We start from the raw sequence: 25,988 nt of genomic DNA on the forward strand, positions 1-25,988 counted from the left end.
AAATAAGAGAAAATTAATGAGCCATACTCCCGCAAAAAGTCCATATCCACGAATTGCAATGGATAAATCCTTGCTGTTTGAATCCATGTTCCTGATGATTCCATAGAATTGCTCCATAAAGTACTGCAGCTTACTCTTATGCGTTTCTGCATCTTTTGCCACCAAAACAGAAACCTGCAATTGTATATTTACTTTTTAAAAGTATTTTAATGGCAAAACCAAGTAGTCTATACAAATGTGAAAAAGCTAGAATTATTTTATTAGATATTGTGTTTTATAGTTCATTACAGTCTCTTTCCTAAAGAACCACTGATTCAATTGCTTAGTCTCTATCAAGTTCAGGAAAGACATTCTCTTAAATAAGGCTTTATTATATATGACATATTTTTCTTAGAGAAAAGAGACTGAAAATGACCAGAGAAATGCAGAAAGAAAAGCAGATTTTGAATTAAGCCTTCCTCTTAAGAGCTCATCCGTGATTCATAAGGTGACATAGAGTTGTTGCAGGCCCAGAGTCCAGCAAGTTCAGAAGTCATTAACAGCCTGAGAGCCTCATTAAGGCAACACAAAATACAGTTCAGAACTAATAATCAGAAAGACAAATCATCTCATTTTTCAAAAAAATAGGCCACAAATGGTAAGGCTTAAATTAGGTGAGGCAAGGGAAAAAGTACTTTGACAAGCAAGTAGATCACTATTTACCAAACTGATAAGAACCTAAATGCGAGAACACAAGTGTTCTAAAAAGCATTCCTAATTTCAGCACAAAGACTTCCAAGATAAGAATGAATAGGATCCAGATAACTATCAAAGGCAGAAAAAAGGTATCTACCTTTCATTACCAACCTATCAATACATACCCTAATCCCACACAAAGCCCCACAGGTCTTAGAATATATTACTCCCATTTATTTTAGAAGGATAGGATACATACTACTTCATAGGTTTTTAAAAAGATTTTTACTAAAAAATATAGCTAACGTACAACATTCTATCAATTTCAGGTGTACACCATAGTTGTTCAACATTTATATAACTAAAAAAGTGATAACCATAAGTCCAACAATCTGACACATACCATGCTATCATAATATTATTGACTACGACTATATTCCCTATGTTGTACATCACATCTCCATGACTTATTGTTTTATACCTGGAAACCAGGACCTCTTATTCCCCTTTACCTTTTCACCCACTTTTAAAATTTTTCAATTAGAGTTAACATTCAACATTATTTTGTATTAATGTCAGGTGTACAACATAGTGGTTAGATATTTGTACGATTTAAGAAGTCATCCCACTGACTAGTCTAGTACCCACCTGGCTCTACACACAGTTATTACCGTATTATTAACTATATTCCTTATGGTTTACTTTACATCACTATTTTGTAAATACCAATTTGTATTTCTTAATCCCTTCACTTTTTTCACCCTGTCCCTCAACCCCCATCCCATCTATTACCCTGGTGAATGTAGTACCCATCTGACACTATACATAGGTATTACAATATTATTAATTATATTCCTTGTGCTATACCCTGCATCCCCATGACTACTTTGTAACAACCAATTTGGACTCCTTAATCCCTTCCTGTTTTTCACGGACCACCTCAAACCTTCTCTCATCTGTCAAACGTCAAAGTTTTCTCTGTATCTGTGTGTTTCTCTTGTTTGTTCGTTTGTTTTTTAGATTCCACATATATGTGAAATCACATTTCATCTGTCTTTCTGTGTCTGACATACTCCACTAAGCACAATACCCTCCAGGTCCATCCTTACCACCGCAAGATGGCAAGAACCCATTTCCTTCCATAGCCAGGCAACATTCCATTGTATATACAGAAGGTACCAAAAAGATATATACACATTTTAAGAAAGGAAAACTGTATTAAAATTGTAATACACAATATATACTGATAACAAAACATGAGTACAAGTCACGTTTGACTTCTGCAATTACAATTGTTGCACAAAGTGGTTACCATCAGTGTCCAGACACTTCTGATTACGGCAAACTGCTGCTTGAGAAAAGAAGACCAAAGGGTCCACTTACATACATTTTTTTTGGCACCTCCGGTATGTACCACCTCCTTTTTATCATTCATCCAAAAATGGATACCCAGGCTGCTTCCATATCTTGACTATTGTAAATAATGCTGCAATGAACATATAGACACACACATCCCTTCAAAGTAGCATTTTGGGTTTCTTTGGATAAATAACCAGTAGAATTACTGGATCCTTCTTTGTCTCTTCTTATAGTGTTTGTTTTAAAGTCTATTTGGTCAGGTATAAATATCGTTAACCCAGCTTTTTATTTTCCATTTTCATTTCCATTTTAGTCCGTGTATGTCTTTCAATCTAAAGTGAGTCTCTTGCAGGCAGCATACATATGTAAGGGTTTTGTTTTCTTATCAATTCAGCCACCCTATGTTTTTGAATGGAGCATTTAATCCATTTACATGGAAAGTAATTGTTGATATATATGTAGTTATTGCCATTTTACTATTCATATATAATTTTATTTTTCATTTTAAAGAACTCCCTCTAACAATCCTTATAGTACTGGTTTGCTGGTGGTGAACTCTTTTAGCTTTTTCTTCTCTGGGAAGCTTTTTATCTGCCCTTTCATTTTAAATAATAGCCTTGCCGGGTAGAGTATTCTTGGTTGTAGGTCCTTGCTTTTCATCACATTGACTATCTCCTGCCAATCCTTTCTGGCCTAGAAAGTTTCTTTGAGAAATCAGCTGACAATTTTATGGAAGCTCCCTTATAAATTACTAGTTGCCTTTCTCTTGCTACTTTTAGGACACTGTCTTTTTTTTTTTTTTTTTTTTTTTTTTTTTTTTTTTTTTTAATCTCAATAATTCCTTTATTTTGATTTTAAATTAATCATTTGTGGACAACTCTGGAAGTGGTTAGAAATGACTTACAGATATACTTTAAAATACTAAATTGACAGCTAAATAGAATAGAATGTTTCTTAGAGCACTCCTCATTTTGTCACTTACTCCAATTAAACTCAAGATCCTTATACCACATGTCTTTCCCAAGCTGTTGAAGTTCTAACTGGGGAATCGAGAGATGAATATATTTAAATAAGTAATCTCCATTTCCACTTTTCTGCAAATTTGGGTTTAGAGAAATATGCCCTAGCAAATTGAAAGTAGGATACTAAACAGACTTGAAATCAATATAAAGTGATCCCAAAATTGAGGGATGGAACCAACTTTTTAGGTTAGAAAATATTCCCAAGGAGCTGTTTCTAAACAGAATTGGCATCTGGGAAAATGCATTGGGTAGACAGCAGTTATGTAAACAAAACACTGGGTTCTAGTCCTAGCTTCCCAAGTAACCAAAATCATAACTCACAAGCAACCAGTAAGTGCTAACTAGGAGGAAAACAAATGTAGCAGTTGACATAATAACTACAAATATATATATATATATATATATATATATGATGATATATATATATAATGTATTATATGTAAATACTAAAGTTATGACAGAAATAAAATCAAAACACTTTAGAACCAGAAGAAATCAGAGATCTGATCAGTCTAACTGCCCCAGGGTACAATAAGAAATTTGTGAATAATCATTGCCATTGTGCATTAGTACGAAAGGAATTTTAACTCTGAAGTAAAACAATGTTTTTTTTTAACATTTTCAACTTTATATCAAATTAGGTAACAACTACATATAGATCATAAAATCAATAAATCAAGCAGATTTTTCTACATAATTCATGTCAGATTTAATAGTCTCTTCACTGATTCTTTGTACTGAGAAAGGGTATTTTCATTGTCCCCCTCACTTTTAAGACTAACAACAGACTTTTTGTAATCTTCCACTTCTTTAGTACCAAGGAGCTCTTCTTTATTTACTTCCATATTTTTGTCTGCAGCTTTAATTTTGAGAAGTGTTTCCAGGATATTTTTTTCTGAGGAGCTATTTTTCCATATATACTCTTCCATGTCTTCTTCAGTCTTATTTTTTTCCCATTCTTCAGTTTTCCAAGATTCATGGTATAAAACTGTTAGCAGATACATTGCATAATCATAATTCTGTCTCTTTAAAGGGCACCTATCTGTCCTGATGGTAAGCACATCTGTGGTCTTGCAGTATCGCTCTCCTACAAGTTTAATAAGTTTCTTCTTTGCATGATCATCTAAATTCAAACTGGAAAGTTTAACCCTTAAGGTTACTACTCGTGCTTTGGGGTTTCGAACAGATGGTAGGACACTGTCTTTGTCTTTAACCTTTGCCATGTTAATTATAATGTGTCTCGGTGTGGGCCTGCTTGGGTTCTTGTTTGGGACTCACTGCACCTCCTGGACCTATATATCTATTTCCTTTACCAGGTTAGGGAAGTTTTCAGATTTTATTTCTTGTGTAGTTTCATATTTTATTTCTTTATGTGTGCTTTCCTGTTATATCTGAGCATTGATTGCTAGTGGCATGTCAGTGGGTGGGACTGACCCTCAGGCTGATTGGTGTGGGGTTTGGCGATGTCTAGAGCTTACCAGCTGCTGTGAGGGGGTGCTTAACCACATGGAGCAAGATTCGCCCCAGTGGGCTCTGGTGCCTATTGAGACCACCCTTTGGTGTGCCACTTTTCGGGCTAACTGGGTAGACTATCAGTGGATGAAGCTAACCTCCAAGTATGTTGGTTCTTGGGTTTCTTAGGAGGGACTCTGGTGTATGCCCAGGTCAGCCACTACCTGTGACTGGCAGGGGACTACCTGATAAAAGTTACAAAGAGATCCACAGTTGGCTGCTGCCTGTGCTGGACCTGAAGGGGCGTGGGAGAGGCCACGATGTGAACCGAGGATTGCTGCCACCGGTACTGGGTCTGGAGTAGCTCTGAAAAAAGCCAGGACACACTGAGGACTCCTGCATGTTGCTGGCTCCCGTAAGATGCAGCCTCTGATATATAGTTGGGAGTGGCGGGGTCTCAGTGAGTCACCAGGGTGGAGCAAGTAGAACACAACAGACCAGTTCAGTTTCAGATTTGGCCATCTGTATGGGAGAGGGCTCAACACAGAGCCCTCCCAGCTGCACAGCAGTAGATCCCCACGCAGGTAATGTGGCAACTATCTTCCAGCCTTTGCTGGAAGCCACACACTTCAGTCTGCACCCCCCATATGTCTCCTACGCACAATCCCTCCCAGTCATTGTTCCTCCGCTGGAGCCCAGGGTGAGTGCCTGTGAGCAAGTCGGTGCACACCCTTTACATGGATGTCTGGGTTTCCCACGGCCTTCCATTCCACCCTGACAGTAAGCATCGCTAGCTTTCTTCATAGCCAGATGTTGTAGCGGCTCCTCTTCCTGACACAAGTACTTCAGGCTGCAGATCCTCGAGAGGGGCTTGCTCCTTCCTTGCTCCTCCATAGGGTACCTCTGTGGCCAAGACATCCCTTCCAATTTTTTTACTTGCCACATAAGATTTCGGGCCAACCTGTTTTCTACCTCCACCTCTCATACCAGTCTTATCATGGCTTCATCTTTATATCCTTAGTTTTAAAATTTCTGTTCAGCTAGATTTCAGATAATTCAGCCAGTTGATTGTTCTATAATTTAGTTGTAATTTTGATGTGTTCACAGGACGAGCAAAGCACAGTGTTTATCTACGCCACCATCTTTGATCATTTCCCCGTAATTTCTTTTTTCCAAACATATAAACAATATTACTCAAAAAGTAACCAACCATCTTATTTAATCAAAGAACAGTTTTTCATTTTATGAATACACTATATTTATGAATTTAAACTGTTTCTAATTTTTTATCATCGTACTTTGAACAAGCATCTTTTTTGTGTATTTTTATCTAATGTTTTTTGCTTATAATAGCAAAAACTTAGAAATACAATTACCAACAGTAGAGAATAAGTTAAAACACTCTGGCTCATGAACATGATATACATCAACTATGTTGCCATTGAAAATTAATCTCACTGTGGTATCAGGAAAACATTCAACACAGTGGAAAACCTTAAGGCTCCTGAAATTATTAATAATACTCCTTTATGTCAAGAAATCATTCTTTCTACCTCCTCATTCCTTCCTTCTGAGTAAGGAGAAAGCAAAAGGGAGACAAGAGGGAGGGACAGAGAAAGGGAGGTGGGCCTAAAAGCATCACCACAAAAAATCGTGATTTTTGTCTTGGTGGTAGGATTTCAGAAGATTTTAATAGTCTTCTTTGTACTCTCCTATGTTTTAATTATACCGTGTTTCTCAGAAAATAAGACCTAGCCAAACCATCAGCTCTAATGCGTCTTTTGGAGCAAAAATTAATGGGTCTTACATTAATTTTTGAACCAAAAGACGCATTAGAGCTGATGGTCCGGCTACGTCTTATTTTAATAAGACCAGGTCTCATATTTTTGGGAAACATAGTATGCAACTAACCTATGATGTTCTTCATAAGAATTTTATATAAAGCTATTGAATGAAAAAGTAAAAATGTCTTTCCCATAGGAGTAAGGTTTAAATTTAAAAATGCAGCACATGTACAGTCAAAACAATAATGGAAAAGAAAAAATGGCTGGAGTACATCCACTACCTAATTTCAGGATTTAACATAAAGGTAGAATAATGACTATAATGAGGTATGATTTAAAGATAGACAAAAAGATAAATAGAACAAAAATAAGAGTGCATAAATAAATCCCCACATATATGGTCTATTGACTTTTAACAAAGGTACCAAGATAAGTCAATGGAAAAAGAAGAGGCTTTTGAATATGTGATACTCAAACCAACAAAACAGGAAGGGAAACTCAACTTCAAACCTTACTTTACACCATACACACAAAAAAATTCAAAATAGATTACAGACCTAAGTGTAAATGCTAAAAACTATAAACTACAAAACGTCCTGAAGAAAATAATTTTTAAAATTTCTGCACCCATGGGTAGGGAAATATTTCTTAGGGCATAGAAAGGAGGAATTAGTTGGAAAATTGGTAATCTAGACTTAAGCAAACTTTAAAACTTCTGCTCTTTGAAAGATGCTGTTAAGAAAATGAAAAGATGAGCATCATGAGAGTGAGACCACTGCTTTCAATTTCCGATAAATCTGTAACTAGTCAAACATCTATAATCCAAGAAACATCACTCTGTTCAACATACTAGGACACCTAGGAGACCCACACATTGGTACACTGAAAGATGAGCATATTGGAACACATAGGGGAGGCAGGATGAGGGAAGGACAGGGATAGTGCCTGTATATGTGCTCCTCTGTCCACCATGGCTGAGCCCATGGCCCCAGTGAACAGAGCAGCGGTGGAGGAGAAAGGGTGTGGTCCCCACAACATGAACTATGGAGGACGGTAAGGGGGCAGCAACTTTTTTGGCACCTGTCAATCTGGCTCCCACCCCAATCATGGCAGTGCTCACATCACCAGAAAGATTGGTAGCAGTGGTGGAGAAACACACAGTGCAGTTCCAATGGCCATAAGGAACCAGGTAGCAGCATGATTAGCTTGTGAATCGGGCTCCCCCCTCACCTGCTACATCCCCCCACCAAGATGGTGGTACCCCAAGACCCAGGCGAACCAAACACAGCAAAGGCACCCACCACAGCGGTCACCAGGCAGCAACTCCCAGGACCACAGCGATGCCCCTCTCATCCTGATCCCGAAGGCACAAGCAGCACAGGTTAGATACAACAAAAATGTGCACTATTGCACCCAGTAACATATGGTCCTGTACACAAAGACCTGTACACAAAACAGGTCTCAATACATTTAAGAAGAATGAAATCATATCAAGCATCTTTTCTGACCATAATGGTATGAAACTAGAAATCAATTACAAGAAAAACGATGGAAAAAAATCACAAATACGTGATTAAACAACATCCTACGAAACTATTGGGTCAATGAAGAAATAAAAGAAATCAAGAGGTAAATGAAAATGAAAACAGGATATACCAAAATCTTTGGGGTGACGCAAAAATGAAAAGAGGAAAATTTACAGCCATATAGGCTACCTCGAGAAATAAGAAAAATCTCAAACAAGGTAACACTGCACCTTAAAGAACTGGAAAAATGTCAATAGAATAATAAAATTCAGAGTGGAAATAAATGAGCCAGAATAAAAATAGAAAAGATTAATAAAATGAAGAGCTGGTTCTTTTATAAACAAAACTTACAAATCCTTAGCTAGACTCACAAAGGAACAAAGAGACAAGACACAAATAAGTTAAATCAGAAATGAGAGAGAAGTTACAACAGATACCACAAAAATACAAAGAACCATAAAAGAATAGTATGAAAGGCTGTCACCAAATTAAACAATCTAGGAGAAATAGACAAGTTATTAGAATCATACAATCTTCCTAGACTGAATTACGAAGAAATAAATATCTTGAGGATACTGATCGTCAAGGAAATTGAAATACTAATTAAAAACTTCCCAAAAAGCAAAAGTCCAGAACCAGACTGCTTCCGTGGTGAATTCTACTAAACATTCAAAGAAGATTTAATACCTATCTTTCTTAAACCCTTCCAAGAAACTGAAGAGAAGGGAATGCTTTTCAATTCTTTCTACAAGGCCAACATTATTACCCTGATACCAAAACCAGACAGGGACAACACAAAAAACAAATTACAGGCCAACATCTCTGATGAACATAGATGCAAAAATCCTCGATAAAATACTAGTAAATCAAATACAATGATGCATTAAAATGATCATATGCCACAATGAAGAGGGATTCATTCCAGGGATGCAAAGATGGTTCATCATCTACAAATCAATTGTAATAAACCACATTAACAGAATGAAGAATAAAAAAACGCACATCATCATCTCAATACATGCAAAAAAACCCACATTTGACAAGATACAACATTCATTTGTGATTTTTTTTAAAATAAGAGCTCTCAATTAATGGGTATGGAAGAAAAGTACCTCAACATAACAAAGGCCATATTAACAAACCCACACCTAATCATATTTAACAGTTAAAAATTGAAAGTTTTTCCTCTAAGATGAGGAAAAAGACAAGGATACCAATTTTTGGCACTTTTATTCAACATAGTACTTGAAGTCTTAGCCAGAGCAATTAGGCAAGAAAAATAAATAAAAAGGATCCAAATTTGAAAGGAACAAATAAAACTGTCACTATTTGCAGATGACAAAATTTTACACATAGAAAACCCTAAAGAGTCAGTCCACCAAAAAAATATTAGAAATAATAAACCAATACAGTAAATTTGCAGGATACAATACCAATATACAAAAACCTGTCATTTCTACATGACAATGAACTATCTAACAATGAACTACCAGAAGGAGAAATGAAGAACATTCCATTTATAATCACAACAAAAAGAATACTTAGGAATAAACGAAGGTGAAAGACCTGTACACTGAAAACTACAAAACACTGCTGAAAAAAATGGAAAAAGACACACATAAATATAAAGATATGTCGTGTTCACAGACTAGACAAATTAACCTTGTTTAAAACGGCTACATTACCCAAAGCAATCTACAGATTCAATACAATCCCTATCAAAATCCCAAGAGTATTTTTCAAAGATGTAGAACAAAAAATACTAAAATCTACTAAAATACTAAAATAATAAAACCACAAAAGACTCCAAATAGCCAAAGAAATCCACAGAAAAAAGAACAAAGCTGGGTGTACCACACTCCATGATTTCAAATAATACTACAAAGCAGCACAAAAACAGACAAATAGACCAATGGAACAGAATTGAAAGCCCAGAAAAAAAACCACACATATATGGGCAGCTATTCTACAACAAAGGAGCCAAACACATACAATGGAGAAATGATAGTCTCTTCACCATACACAAAACTTAACTCAAATGAATTAAAAGCTTGCATGTAATGTCTGAAACAATAAAATACATAGAAGAAAACATTGGCACTAAGCTTCTGGACATCAGTCTCAGTGGGCTTTTTGTAAATTTGACTCCAAAGGCAAGGGAAAGAAAAAGTAAACAAATAAGACTACACCAAACTAAAAAGCTTTTGCCCAGCAAAAGAAACCATCAACAAAAGAAAAATGCAACCAACTGAATAGAAGATTTTGCATATGATATTTCTGATAAGGAGTTAATATATAAAATACAAGTATAAGGAACTCATACAACCCAACAATGAAAAAACACCCCAAGCAACCCAAATAAAAAATGGGCAGAGGATTGGAATACACATTTTTTTAAGGAATCCACATACAGACATATGAAAAGATGTTCATCACCAGTTACCAGGGAAATGCAAATCAAAACCACAATGAGATACCACATTACACCTGATGGCTATTATCAGAAAGACAAGAAATAACAAGTGTTGGAGAGGATGTGGAGAAAAAAAAACTCCTATATACTGCTGGTGGGAATGTAAATTGGTACAGCCGCTATAGAAAACAGCATGGAGGTTCCTCAAATATTAAGAATAGAACTACCAAATGACCTAGCAATTCCTCTTCTGAGTATTTATCTGAAGACTATGAAAACACTAATTTGAAAAGATTTATGATCTCTATATGTTCATTATAGCATTATTCACAACAGCCAAGTTATGGAAACAACCTAAGTGTCCACTGACGAATGAATAGATAAAAATGTGGTATATATACACAAAATGGAATACTATTCTACCATAAAAAAAGATAAAATATTGCCATTTATGACTCTACCATAAAAAAAGATAAAATATTGCCATTTATGACAACATGGATGGATCTTGATGGTATTATGCTAAGTGAAATAAGTCAAACGTAAAAGGACAAAAACCATGTAATTACAACTCATGTGGAATAAAAAACAAAAAGCAACAAACAAAACAAAACAAAAACTCAGAGATACTGACAACACAATGAGGATTACCAGAGCATAAGTGGGAGAGTGAAATGGGTGAAGGGGGTGAAATATATGCTAACAGATGGAAAGTAGACTTTTGGTGGTAAGCTTGCAAAAAAGCACACATGTATCAAATTATAATGTTGTATATCTGAAATTAAGATAATGCTCTTAACCAATGTTACCCCAATGGAAAAAAAACAAAATGAAAAGGCAACCCACAGAAGAAAAACTATTTCCAGTATTTTTAGAACAGGACTTGTATCCAAATTATGTAGAGAACTCTTATAACTCATTAATAAAAAAGACATACAAATAATTTTAAGATGAGCAAAACATGAATGAATACTTCACAAAATAAGATATAAGTATGGCTAATAATCACAGGGGAAAAAGATAATCATCAACTGTCAGCATGAAAATTCAAATTAAAACCACAGTAGGATAACATCATACACCCAATAAAAGGTCTAAAATTAAAAAGACCAACAATACCACGAGTTGATAAGGATTTGGGGTGAATGGAACTCTCATGCATTACTGATGGAAGTTAAAACATGGAACCAACTTGGAAAAGAGTTTAGCAGTTTCTTATAAAGTTTAATATATACCTACGATGTGACACAGCAATTCCACTTCTAGGTTTTTACTCAAGAGAAATGAAAACATATGTCCACAAAGGTACTTGGTCATGAAAGTTCTTAACTTAAAATAGCCCAAAACTGGAAACCACCAAACATCCAAAAACAAACAATGATATGTCCCTAGAATGGAACACTATCTGTGCCACACCTCAAATTGGTCTTCATGGACTAGCTTGTGAATTTAACTACCATTTATAACATTGCTCCAAAAAAAATTTATATTGTGAATCTTCAATGTTTTCCTTCAGACAACCCAAGCAGTTTAATTCCATAACACCTATCCTGAACAGCAGGTATTTCCAGATACCTTTGGATGCTCAGAACCATAATCACGAACACATTCTCATTAGCCAACTGTGAAACGTTTCCAAATTTGCAGGCTCAAAATCTGCAATCACATCCTATCTAGATGGAAAATACACAAAAGCAAATAGACTCTCCTTGTTCTTGAAGTAATATGAAACACAAGCATCTTATCTTAACAAGACAGCTGACCCTCACCTCTAAGAGATATGTTTTCTTACCCCCACCTGGCTGCCACTGGCCCAAAGAAACCCTGATCTCCCAGGCCTTCCTTCCTTCCATCTAATCACTGTCACTTCTGTCGAATCTTGGATCTTAGGCCCTAATGAGATCTAGTAGTATCTTCATAGCTTTCTTTCAGTCCTGCTGTTATCCACGCAGTTGATCAATAACCAAGCTTTTTTCTTTAAATACTACAGAAGCTAATGGGTCACCTTTTATTTATTTTTCAAATGTGCAAGCACAAGATTAGAATTTAATATTTTGCATGGAAAAAATATTTTTAAATGTAAGTGAAATTTTAGTACCTGTTTCAGAAAAGATTCCAGAGCTGAATTTGCACCTCTTTTCAATTCTATGTTTGTATGGTTACACCATTTTGACAGTACTTCAAATAAAGAAACGTAGTTTTCCAAAAGGCAGGTGCTAAATTGAGCTGCATGCAGGGTAAATAAGCACAAGCCAGCTGCAATTGCAAAACCCATTATATTTAAACTAGAAACACAAAAGGCACAACAAAGAACTAAGAAAGCTTCAGGCATATGTCAAAAATAAAACTGTTCATGAAGATATACAGTATAATTACACTGTAATGACCTAGGGATCCTAATCAGAGCTTTAATGCCACCATCCCCCATTTGAATCAATAGGCTCATGATTTGGCAAATGAATCCCCAAAGTTCAAAAACAGGACCAGAGTTTATTTAGATAAAGTCAGAATCAAATCTTCTGGATCCCCTAAAGATGCTCTAAAGCAATATTTTTTAAATCATGTAATCTAAGTGTGACCATCTCCACCAAAATTTTTGTGCTACAAAGTCTCCAAAAGCCTCCCTGCAAATAGCTGCGAGTGACACATCACAGATGTTATCACACTTACTTTTTTCTGTTTTTTAGTTAGACAAACAGCTTTATTGCCTCTTGGCCTCTGAATCAGGACATGTGAGCCACACTTAATGTAACTTTCATTTGCAGTTTAAGCAAATTTACTCAAGACATTAATTTAATCTACCTCAATAAATATAGAAATATTCTACCTCAATAAATACAGAATCTTACCTAAGGGCACTGCATATCTCTTCAGATCAATCTATTTAAAAAGAAAATGTATCATTAATGTTTGACAATCACAAGTCTCAATTGCAAAAGAATTAGAATAATATTGATCCCACCTGAGGACGAATGGCCTTTAATGCAAAATCAAAAATCTCCCTTGAAGTCTGGGGATCTGAGAGAAAAAAAACACCAAAAAGAAACCTATTACAACTCATAACAGTATCACGTGACTTGACAATAGCTTTATTTCAGACAGCTCGACATCTATATTTAACCCCAACAGTTGTGAATTCAGGAGTAACGTCTTCTATCATTCAGTTCAGCTAGAGAGCTGTAAGGTATTAATGCCACAATTATTACTGCAGTAAAATAGGAAGAAAGTCTGGAATAACAAAGATACAAATTTATATTCAACTCATCACTCAAAAGCTCTGTTAGATTCTCTCAGTCTCAGTTTTCTTATCTGTAAAAAGAGGCACATATACTTTCTTTTAGAGTTGTTTGGAGGATTAAACAAGGCCAAACACATTATTATTCTTTCAACACTCCGAAGCATTTTATTCGTATTTGTAATTCCCATAATGTGGCATATACTATCATCACATAGTATATGCCACATTATGGGAATTACAAATATGAATAAAATGTGATCTTTGACTTAGTAAACTTATTACCTAAAAAGGAAGATAGAACAGGAAACCAACTATAATCTGAGGCTCTTATCCTGGCCTGAATGACATCACAATTACTTACATAACTGTCTCCCACCAGTATTTACTGCAGCTGTCCAGAAATTATGCTTTATTCATCACTGAGTTCTCTGCCCTTCCTTGTAACAGTGACTTGCAAACAGCAGAGGTTAAAGAATTATTTGCTTGATTGCCAGGATCAATACATTTGAAAAAACAGGACACAGAGGCAGAAGGGGTAAGAGAGAGTTTAAGATTAGAGAAACATCAGCATGTTTGGAGGTTAATGCCATAAAAGAGATACAAGAAAGCTACTCTGGCATTCAATACACAGAAAGATTTCTTCTGACTGTCAGTATTCCAGACAGGCTTTACAGACACCCTAGCACTTGAGCTGGGCCTAAAAGGATAAGTACTAATTGGGGAAAAGGTCATTCTAATATAAAGTGACACTGTAAATATAGGTGTGCAGACACAAAAACACCAGGCACCTGTCAGTGCACAGTTGTATTGGAATGAGTGGACTTGGTGGACCCAGTGAAGCCCAGGTATTCAAGGGCCAGAGCTCTCAGTAGTGGGAATGTACAATATCCCAGCTTCACACCTTTTCCCAGGTTCTGGCCACCCACAGTCCACTTTCCTGTGTCCACCTCTCCTTTCCAATGGAGAGCTCCCGACAAGCATGCGCTTGTATCTATTTTTTCAATGTGGTAAAATACATGTAACAACATTTATCATTTTAACTACGTGCATAATTCAGTACCATTAAACATAGTCACATTACTGTGTGCCACTACCTATACCCAAAACATTTTCTTTATCTCCAACAGAAAGGCTGTCCCCACTAAACACTAACTCCCCTCCACACTTCCCCCCAGCACTTGGTAACCTCTATTCTATATCAGACAAAGACACTACAATGAAAGAAAACTACAGGCTGATATCTCTAATGAACATAGATGCAAAAATCCTCAACAAAATATTAGTGAACAGAATGCAGCAATACATTAAAAACATCACACACCATGATCAACTGGGATTCATTCCTGGTATGCAAGTGTGGTTCAAAATCTGCAAATCAATTAATGTGATAAACCACATTAACAGAATGAAAAATAAAAATCACATGATCATATCAATAGATGCAGAAAAAGCATTTGATAAAATCCAGCAGCCATTTATGATAAAAACTCTTAAGAAAGTGGGAATACAGGGAGCATATCTAAATATAGTAAAGGTTAAATATGATAAACACATAGCTAACATCACACGCAATAGGGAAAAGCTAAAACCATTCCCCTTAAGATCAGGAACAAGGCAAGGTTGCCCACTTTCTCCACTTCTATTCAACATAGTGCTGGAAGTTCTAGCCACAGCAATCAGACAAGAAAAAGAAATGAAAGGAATCCAAATTGGTAAAAAAGAAGTAAAATTGTAATTATATGCATATGACATACTATATAGAGAAAACACTAAAGACTCCACCAAAAAACTATTAGAACTGATAAATGAATTTAGTAAAGTAGCAGCATAGAAAAGAAATATTCAGAAATCAGTTGCATTTGTATATAACAATAATAAAATATCAGAAGGAGAAATTATGAAAACATTCCCGTTTAAAATTGCTTCAAAGACCAAAGAAGTGAAAGATTATAAAGACACTGAAAATTATAAGACACTGAAGGGAGAAATTAAAGAAGATACAAATAGATGGAAACACATAGGAGGCTCATGGGTAGGAACAATTAATATAGCTAACTATCCATACTGCCTAAGGTAATATGCAGATTTAACACAATTCCTATCAAACTATCAAGGACATTTCTCACAGAAACAGAACATATAATCCTAAAACTCATATGGAACCATAAAAGACCCCGGGTAGCCTCAGCAATCAAGAGAAATAAAAGTGGGAGTTATAACGATACCTGACATCAAATTATACTACGAGGCTACAGCAATCAAAACAGCATGGTACCAGCATAAAAACAGACACATAGATCAATGGAACAGAATAGAGAGTCCAGAAATAAATCCATGCCTATGTGGTCATTTAATCTACGTCAATGGAAGCAACAATTTACGGTGGGGTAAGGACAGTCTATTCAATAAATGGTGCTGGAAAACCTGAATAGACACACGCAAAAAAATGAAATGGACCACCTCCTTACACCATATACATATATAAATGGGACTACAAACCTTTCTCACAGCAAAGGAAACCATCAATAAAACAAAAAGGGATCCTACCGAATGGTAGAAGGTATTTGCCAAGGATATATCCAATAAGGGGTTAATATCCCAAATTTATAAAAAAATTCACGCAACTCAACTACAAAAAAACAAATAACCCAATTAAAAATGGGCAGAGGACACGAAGAGACATTTTTCTAAAAACGACACACAGATGGCAGACAGACATGAAAAAATGCTCAACCTCACTAATCATTAGAGAAACGCAAATAAAAACCACAATGAGCTACCACCTCACCCCAGTCAATAAATCAAGGAACTACAAGTGCTGGCAAGGATGTGGAGAAAAGGGAACCCTTGTGCACTGTTGGTGGGATTGCAGATTCATGCAGCTACTATGGAAAACAGTATGGAGGTATCTCAAAAATCTGAAAATGAGACTACCTTATTATCCAGCAATTCCATTTCTAGGCTCCATCTGGAGTAATCCAAAACTCTAATTCAAAAAAATGTATGCACCCCTATGTTTACTGCAGCACTATACACAATAGCCAAGACATGGAAACAAATGAAATGCCCATCAGTAGATGAATAGATTAAGAAATTGTGGCACATTTATACAATGGAGTATTACGCAGCCATAAAGAAGAAATAAATCTTACCTTTGCAACAATATGGATGGACCTAGAGAACATTATGTTAAGTGAAATAAGTCAGACAAAGACAAATACCATATGATCTCACATACATGTGGAATCTAAAGAAAAGAATAAACGAACTAATCAGAAATAGTCTCAGAGACACAGTGGAAAAACTGAGGGTTGCTAGATGGGAGGCGGGGGTGGGGATTCGGGGGAAGGTGAGAAGATTAGAAAGCACAGTCATTAACCACAAGATTGCCACAGGGATACGAAAGTCAATTTGGGGAATGTAATCAATAATGTTGTAAAGATTTTGTAGGGTATCCGATGGACACTTGTCTCATTAGGGAGACCACCTCAGGAATGATGTAGATGCCTGATCACTGCACTGTACACCTGAAGCTGAACAATAATAAATGTCAACTACAATTTATGTATATATGTGCATATGTATGTGTGTGTGCATATATATACGTGTGTATATATATATACGGTTACAAGAAGTGGATTACAGCATTAGGAATAGAGACAGTGGAAATGTAATGGCTGCATGCGATCAGAGAGGTAGTGGATGGGGGCAAGGGGTTGTCACTGTATAAGGGATATAAATGATAAATCTCTATTACATTGCATTGTACATTTGTACACCTGAAACTAATAAAAGAAATGTTAAAAAATGATTTTTCGTAGATACAAATTTATTCTAAAATTTATACAGATAAGTACAGGTCTTGTAATACTAAAATGATTCTAAAAACAAGACAACAATGGGAGGACTCTACTCAACATTAATGCTTACTATATAGTTAACAGCGCAAAGACAATGGTGTTGGCAGAGGCATAGCTACATAGACCAAAGGAATAGAATAGAGAACTCAGAAACAGTCCACACAAAGGCACAAAAACAATTCAGCAGTGACTTGGCAATAATTTCATGGATATGACACCAAAAGCACAGGCAACAAGAGAAAAAAAAAACATACACTAGACTTCATCAAAATAAACTTCTGCATATCAAAGGACACAATAAACAGAGTGAAAAGGCAACCCATCCAATGGGAAAAACTAATTGCAAATGATGCATCTGATAAGGAATTTATATCAGAATATACAAAAAACTCCTACAACAAAAAGTCAAACATTCAAATTCAAACACAGGCAAAGGGCTTGAAAAGATATTTCTCCAACAAAAATATATAAATAACCAATAAACAGGGGCAGCCGGTTAGCTCAGTTGGTTCGAGAGCGGTGCTCTTAACAACAAGGTTGCCGGTTCGATCCCCACATGGGCCAGTGTGAGCTGCACCCTCCACAACTAGATTGAAACAACTACTTGATTTGGAGCTGAGGGGTCCTGGAAAAACACACTTAAAATAAATAAAAGTTTAAAATCAATCAATCAATCAATAAACAAACAAACATAAAAAAAAAAAAAAAAAAAAAAAAAAAAAAAAAAAAAACCAATAAACACATGAAACGACACTCAATATTACTAGTCATAAAGGAAAAGCAAATCAAAACCAAAGACTCCACTTCATTCCCACTACTATGGCTATTATCAAAAAAACAGAAAATAGGACAAAGAGGGTCCAAAATGGTGGATTAGGGAAACGCTATACCTACTGCATCCCAGGTTCACACCAAAATTACAAATAAGTTACAGAAGAATCAACTTCAAAAATCATCTGAAGACTAGCTGAACAGAACACCTATAACTAAGGACATAAAGAGGCAGAGACATGGTAGAAGGGGCAGACACATGAAATGGGTTGACCCAAATAGACAGATAGTGGTTGAACACTGGAGGGACACCTCAGTGGCAGAGATCCCCCTGGAAGGCAGAGGGGTCCCATTCACACACCGCAATCCCCAGCCCAGGGGACCTGTGTCAAGAAGAGGAGTTCCCATAACCATAACATCTGGCAATGAAAATCAGCGAGGATGCTGTCTGCACATGCCAGTGAGACGGACACCTTCTTGAAGGGCCTGCACATAGATTCATTTGCTTACAAACATTTACCTGGTCTCTGGTAAAGGGGTGGCAACTAAAGAGGCACCAGAGACAAAAGGGGAAAGGCCGAGTTGTGTGGATTCAGAGAGAAAGCTGGAAAAATAGCAGCCATTATCTTTGTGTGGAGCCAGACGCACGTGTAGCCTACAGAAAGGCGCCATCTTTTCTGTCTTGAACCCTTCCCCAAACGGCGAAATATGAGACCACACTGTTCTGGTAAAATCCATGCATGTACATCACCTTGGTTATACCCCAGGTACCCAACCCACAGAACCAGTACTGCATCTCCCAGTGCACTCAGCTACAGAGTGAATGGCCCCGTGCATCAAGCTGTGGAAGGCTTTTACAGCAGTGTAAGCCCACGCCAGACCAGGGAACTTTTGGTGGTGGAGAGTGAGCGACAACCTGCTTCACAGCCTCTCCTGGGCAACTCTCAGAGATCTGCGAGCCTGAGGCAAGCAGTGGCTGGCTGAGGTGTCCTCAGAATGTTTTGAATAGTCACAGGTCAGGCACTGCCTCAAAATAAGCAGTGGCAAGTGAATCTGCATTAAACTTGTAAAAAGCACAGGCCACACGTCGTGACTACCTGAGACCCAGCCCAGTGAGTCACGCATCACCAAAGGCACTCTCAACACAAGATCAACCAATCTGGCCTGCACACCTCAGGAAGCTCTTTCAATGGCTGCTCCTTACAGAAAGCTCCCAGATAGCAGTAAGCCTAGAAGGCCATGGGCCTTTTGCTAAGCTGCCCCAGGCCCAACACTGGTGGCAGCTGGCCTTGGTTCACAGTGGGTCCACCCCAAACACCTCCAGGCCCAGCACAGGCAGCAGCCAACCACATATTGCTTTGTGACTTCTACCAGGTAGCTGCAGGCCAGTAAAAGGCAAGGCTGAAATTGGCCTGCACGGGAGCCCCTCCTAAGAGACAACAGAACAACACACCCATAGGCCAGCTTCAGACCACATCAGAGCACTACCTGGTGAGCCCAACAAGCGGCACATCCAAAAGGTGGTCTCAACAGGCACAAGAGCCTGCAGGGGAGAATCCATTTCTGATGGATCAGCCCACACACAGCAGCTCATATACTGTGATTGGAATAGCCAATCATCACAGTCAAACTGGGAGTCAATCCCACCCACTGACATGCCTAAAGCAATCAATGCTCCACTACAACAGAACACACATAACACACTCAAGAAATACTACTGTAACACACGCACAGTAGACAGAAAGACTGCACCATTGGACCACAAAGAACAAATACTACGTAAGACGACCCAGCAAAGACTGAGAGACATAGGAGATCGACCTAAGATACAGAAGCAAACACAAAGAGGCAGCCAGAATGAGGGAACAAAGAATCATGTCCCAAATAAAAGAATAGGAGAAAACTCGAGATATAGATCTTAATAAAATGGAGGCAACCTACCTACCAAAGACACTTTAAAACACTGGTTATAAGAATGCTTAAGGAATTTAGAGAGAATTCAACAAAGAGCAAGCATAAAGAAGGCCATAGAAACCATTTATAAAAGGTCAGAAATAAAGAATACCTAACTCAACAACAAAGACAAACAATCCAATTAAAAAATGGGTAGAGGACCAACACACATTTCTCCCAAGACATATAAACGACCAACAGATATATGAAAAATGCTCAACTTCACTAGCTATTAGGGAAATGCAAATCAAAACCACAATGAGCTATCACCTCACAGCTGTTAGAATGGCTATCATCAACAAGACAAATAATGGCAAGTGTTGTAGAGACTAAGGATAAAAAGAACCCTCATATACTGTTGGTGGGAATGTACACTGGTATGGCCGCTATGGAAAACAGTATGGAGGTTCCTCAAAAAATTAAGAATAGAATTACCATATGACTCAGCAATCCCTCCTTGGTGTCTACCCAAAAAATCTGAAAACATTGATCCATAAAGATGTATGTACTCCGATGTTCATTGCAGCATTATTGACGAAGGCCAAGACATGGAAACAACCAAAGTGTCCTTTGACAGAAGATTGGATAAAGATGTGGTATATATACACAATGGAATATTACTCTGCTCTAAGATGAAATACTGCCATTTGCAAAAACATGGATGGATCCTGAGATTACTATGCTAAGCAAAATAAATCAGACAGAAAAAATTGAGAACCATATGACTTCACTCATATGTGGGATATAAAACTGAAAGCAACAAAGGAACAAGACAAAAAAACAAAAATTCATAGACAGACAACTGTTTAGTGGTTACCAGAGGGTAACGGGGAGGGGGATAGTAAAAGAGTGTAAAGGGGGTCAAATATATGGTTATGAAAGGAGAACTGACTCTGGGTGGTGAGCACACAATGTGATATATAGACGATGTATTATAGAATTGTATACTTGAAATCTATGTAATTTTACTAACGATTGTCACCCTGATAAATTTAATCTAAAAAAAGGTAATTTTTAAAATCAGTAATCTAAGATTACATTTAGGAAAAAAAACTAAAAAAAGAGTAAATGAAACCCAAAGTAAGCAGGGGGTTAAAAAAGAATACCTGAAATGAAGAACACACTAGAAGGAATCAATAGCTGATTTGATTAAGCAGAAGATCAAATCAGTGAATTAGAGGACAACACAGTAGAAAACACCCAATTGGAACAACAACAACAAAAAAGAACTAATAAACAAAAAAAACCAAAAACAAAACGAAAATAGTTTAAAGGACTTTTAGGCCAACACAATTTATATTGTAGGAGTGACAACATTTATATTGTAGGAGTATCAGAAGGAAGAAGAGAGAGAGCAAGGGATCAAGAACCTATTTGAAGAAATAATATGTTAAAAACTCTTACCTAAAAGGGAATAGAGGGGACATATATCAACATAATAAAGGCCAGATATGACAAACCCACAGTTAATATCACACTCAATGGGGAAAAGCTAAAAGCATTTGCCTTTAGATCAGGAACAAGACAAAGATGCCCACTTTCACCACTTTTATTCAATATAGTACTGAAAGTCCTAGCCACAAAATCAGACAAGAAACACATAAATAAATAAAAGGCATCCAAATGGGAAAAAAAAGATGTAAAATTGTCATTATTTGTAGATGACATACTATATAGAGAGAACACCAGATTCCACCAAAACACTATTAGAATTGATAAATGAATTTAATAAAGTAGGAAGATACAAAATTAATATTCAGAAATTTGTGGCAGTTTTATACACCAATAACAAAAACAGAAAAAGAAATTTTTTTTAAAAATCCCATTTACAATTGCATCCAAAAAACTAAATTTAATCAAGGAAGTAAAAGACTCATACTCAGAAAATTATAAGACACCGAATAAGAAATTAAAGACAGAAATAAATGGAAATATATACTATGATCATGAATAGGAAGACAATATAGTTAAAATATCCATACTTCCCAATGCAATCTATAGACTCAATGCAATCCCTACAAAATGCCAATGACATTTTTCACAGAACTAGAACAAATAATCCTAAAATGTATATGTAACTGTAAAAGACCCCAAACAGCCATGGCAATTCTGAGAAAGAAGAATAAAGTTGGAGTTATCACGCTACCTGATATGAAATTATACTACAAAGCCATAGTAATCAAAACAGGATAGTACTGTCATAAAAACAGACACATAGATCAATGGTACAGAAAACAAAGCCCATAAATAAATCCATGTATATATGGTCATCTAATCTACAACAAAGGAAGCAAAAGTTTACACTGGGGTAAAGACAACAGTCTATTCAATAAATGGTGCTGGGAAAACTGGACAGACACATAAAAATATAAATGAAACTGGACAACACTGTTACGTCACATACGAGAAGAAACTCAAAATGGATTAAAAACTTAAACTTAAGAGCTGAAAACATAAAACTCCTAAAAGAAAACATAGGAAATAAACTCTCAGACATTTCTCTGACTAGTATTTTTACCAATATATCTCCTTGGGCAAGGGAAATAAAATAAAAAATAAATAAATGGGACTACAAACCTTTTTCACAGGAAAGGAAACCATCAACAAAACAAAAAGACATCCTACCGAATGGGAGAAGATATTTGCCAATGATACATCTGATAAGGGTTTAATATCCAAAATCTATGTTAAGAAAAAGCTCACATAACAAAAAACACAACCTATCCAATTAAAAAATCGGCAGATGACCTAACTAGACATTTTTCTCCAGACACACAGATGGTCAATGGACACCTGAAAAGACGCTCAACATCACTAATCATCAGAGAAATACAAATAAAAACCATAATGAGATATTACCTCCCACCTGTCAGGATGCCTACCATCAATAAATCAAGAGTTGGTGAGGATGTGGTTAAAACGGAACCCCTGTGCACCTTTGGTGGGAATGCAAATTGGTGCAGCCACTATGGAAAACAATATGGAGGGTCTCAAAAAATTAAAAATACAGCTACCTAATGACCCAGCAATTCCACTTCTGAGTATTTATGCAAAGAAATCCAAAATAGTAATTGAAAAAAATATATGCACCCCTATGTTTACTTCAGCGCTGTTCACAATAGCTAACACATGGAAATAACCGAAATTCTCACCAATAGATGACTGGATAAAGAAATACTAGTACATTCATAAAATGGAGTATTACTCTGCTATAAAACAGAATGAAATCTTACCATTTGCAACAACAAGGATAGACAAAGAGAATTTTATGCTAAGTGAAATAAGTCAGACTGAGAAAGACAAATACCATGTCACTTATATGTGTAATATAAAGAACAGAATAAACAAATTAAAAAAACAGGCATAGACTCATAGATACAGACAACTGATGGTTGCTAAATAGGAGGGAATTCAGGGAATGGGTGAGAAAGTTGAAGGGATTAGACAGTATAAATGTGTATTCACAAAATAGTCACAGGGATGTGAAATACTGTATGGAAAATATAGTCAACCAGGCTGTAAAAACTATGTATGGTGTCAGATGTGTACTAGAATTATCGCAGGAATCACTTAATAAATTATATAAATTTGTAATTCACATAATTTATATAACCACTGTGTTGTATACCTGAAACCTATAAAAGAATATTGAATGTTAACTTAAAAAAATATGTACATATATATATATACATACATACATATATACATACACATATACATATAGTCACAGGATGTAAAGTACAGCATAGGGAGTATAGTAACTAGTATTTTAATAGCTATTTAAGGTGTCAAATGGGTAGTAGACTAATTGGTGTTATCACCCTGTGGGGTGTGTAAATATCTAATCACTTATGTTGTTTTGTATAACTGAAACTAATTAAATTAAAAAAAAAAAAAAACAGAAACAGAAAATAACCCGTACTGGTGAGGATGTGAAGAAATTAGAACCCTCATGCATTGCTGGTGGGAATGTTAACACAGTATAGCTGCTGTGGAAAACAGGCAACTCCTCAAAAATTCAATATAGAATTACCAAATGATTAAGCAATCCAACTTCTGCATATATACTCCCCCCAAAAAGAAAGTAGGGACTGCAACAGATATCTGCACGCCCAATTTCCAGCAGCATTATTCACAACAGTCAAAATGAAGCAACCCAAGTGTCCACCGATGTATGAATGGATAAACAAAATGTAGTATGGTCATACAATGGAATATTATTCAGCCTAAAAAAACGAAAGAAATTCTGACACACATTACAACATAGATGAACCTTAAAACATTATGCTAAGTGAAACTACATAGAAAATTACATATTATGAGTCTGTTTTTATAACCTTGAAATGACAAAAGTCGAGATAGAGATAGATCAGTAGTAACTGCAGGAGGAGCGGGGAGAAAGAGAGGAGAGGTGAATGTGGCTATAAACAGTTAGCAGGAAGGATCGTTGTGGTGATGGGACTATTCACTATCTTGACTGTGGTGGTGCATACAGAGACCTACACATGATAAAATAGCACAGAACTAAATACACACATAAATGTATGCATAAAAACCTAGCAAAATCTGAATCAGATCGGTAGATTTTATCAATGTCAATATCCTGGTTGTGCTACTATACTATATCACCAGCAGAAATAGATAAAGGACATATGGAATCTCTCTGTATTATGTCTCACAACTGAATGAGTCCAAAATTGGCTTAAAAGTTCTAAAAATAAACAAGCAATTCATTTAGATCTACAGTTTTTGAATAAAAAAAGAAAATCAAGTGGAATCAAGCAATACCTTCTTCCATGGATTTAGTAAAGTTACACATAAGTGATGACAATCCCTTTAGACATCCTGCCACAACAGGTAGTTTGGGCTCTCTTACTGTTGATGTCATCTAAAAGGAAAGTTTTATGAAGTTACCATTAAAAAAGAAAAAAGGAAAGTTCTATGAAGTTACCATTAAAAAAGGAAACACAATATCATAAAGCATATCATACCTGGGTCTTAAGTTCACCCAGAAAAGCCCGGAAGAGTTTTTCTGAATTATTTATCATCTCAGTAGGTTGAACTTCCCCTAATACTCCTAGGAGCTCATATATTTTTTCTAAAACTGAAAAATAAGTTAAATAAATAACGGCCTAAAAGTACGTTTAAATAAATTAAATAAACAAAAAATGCATAAATAGGAAAATGAGCACATGAAACTAATATAAAAATAAAATAAAAATTAAAAACAAAGAAAAGGAGAGGATGTTTATTTCAACAGTAATTTCACAATAAGACATACAAAATATCTAGTTTTATACACTGTAATCTTTCTTGTTAAATTTTATGAAAATCTAGTATTATAAACTAAATTATACTTGACACATGGTATGAGATTTATATTTAAAGAAATCATTTTGTAAACATTAAAATTTTTGGACGCAACATTGTTTTTGTTTGGTTTCATTTTGGCTTATTTTCAGCAAAAAGGATTCATCTGTAAAACATAAATACCTTGGTAGAGAAAAACATAAGTTTCACACTAGTAATTTTTCTAATGTTAATTTGTTAAAACATTTTTAAAATAACACTTAAATACATCTCACCTGTATCTGGTATTCTTGTTTTCAATGCAAGCTCTTCATAGAATTTGCTAAATAATTCTCCAACTCTAAATTCATCCATGTGTCTAGAACTTCTCAAAAGTTGAAGTAACTAAAAGAATACAAATTATCATTGTCTAAAGAGAAAAATAATGAAAAGGCATTATCTACCTAAGTGACTCTGTATACAGCAATGTTCCAGAATCATGTGTCTCTAAAGGATTTATGCTTGGTGTCTCAGGACTCTTATCTAGCCCGATTATTTGGGAGGTAGATGGTAAGGTGGATAGTGGGAGAAAAGAGGGGTTACGAAGCAAGAGAGGTTGTAAACTTAATTTTACTTTCCCAAGAAA

General features: G+C 36.0%; 2 protein-coding genes across 4 annotated transcripts in view; both read right to left on the reverse strand.

The window, feature by feature from the left end:
- The window catches only part of PRKDC (protein kinase, DNA-activated, catalytic subunit), a 296,326-nt gene that overhangs the window by 266,079 nt on the left and 4,259 nt on the right, over window positions 1-25,988 (reverse strand). For all 3 annotated transcript variants that reach the window (XM_081070672.1, XM_081070673.1, XM_081070671.1), the window contains exons 5-11: window positions 25,639-25,747; window positions 25,045-25,157; window positions 24,842-24,941; window positions 13,194-13,249; window positions 13,081-13,111; window positions 12,330-12,487; window positions 28-174 (exon numbers count right to left, since the gene is read on the reverse strand). In XM_081070672.1, the coding sequence (XP_080926798.1) occupies window positions 28-174; window positions 12,330-12,487; window positions 13,081-13,111; window positions 13,194-13,249; window positions 24,842-24,941; window positions 25,045-25,157; window positions 25,639-25,747 (714 nt within the window). The remainder of the gene's footprint in view (window positions 1-27; window positions 175-12,329; window positions 12,488-13,080; window positions 13,112-13,193; window positions 13,250-24,841; window positions 24,942-25,044; window positions 25,158-25,638; window positions 25,748-25,988) is intronic.
- On the reverse strand, window positions 3,521-4,279 carry LOC308506875 (small ribosomal subunit protein mS35-like; the record flags this gene model as incomplete). The annotated part of the gene is made up of 1 exon (XM_081070872.1): window positions 3,521-4,279. One exon carries the CDS (start codon window positions 4,277-4,279, stop codon window positions 3,755-3,757), a length of 525 nt encoding a protein of 174 aa, XP_080926998.1. The 3' UTR covers window positions 3,521-3,754.

The sequence above is a fragment of the Rhinolophus hipposideros genome (assembly GCF_964194185.1).
Source record: "Rhinolophus hipposideros genome assembly, chromosome: 13".
Lineage (NCBI taxonomy): Eukaryota > Metazoa > Chordata > Mammalia > Chiroptera > Rhinolophidae > Rhinolophus > Rhinolophus hipposideros.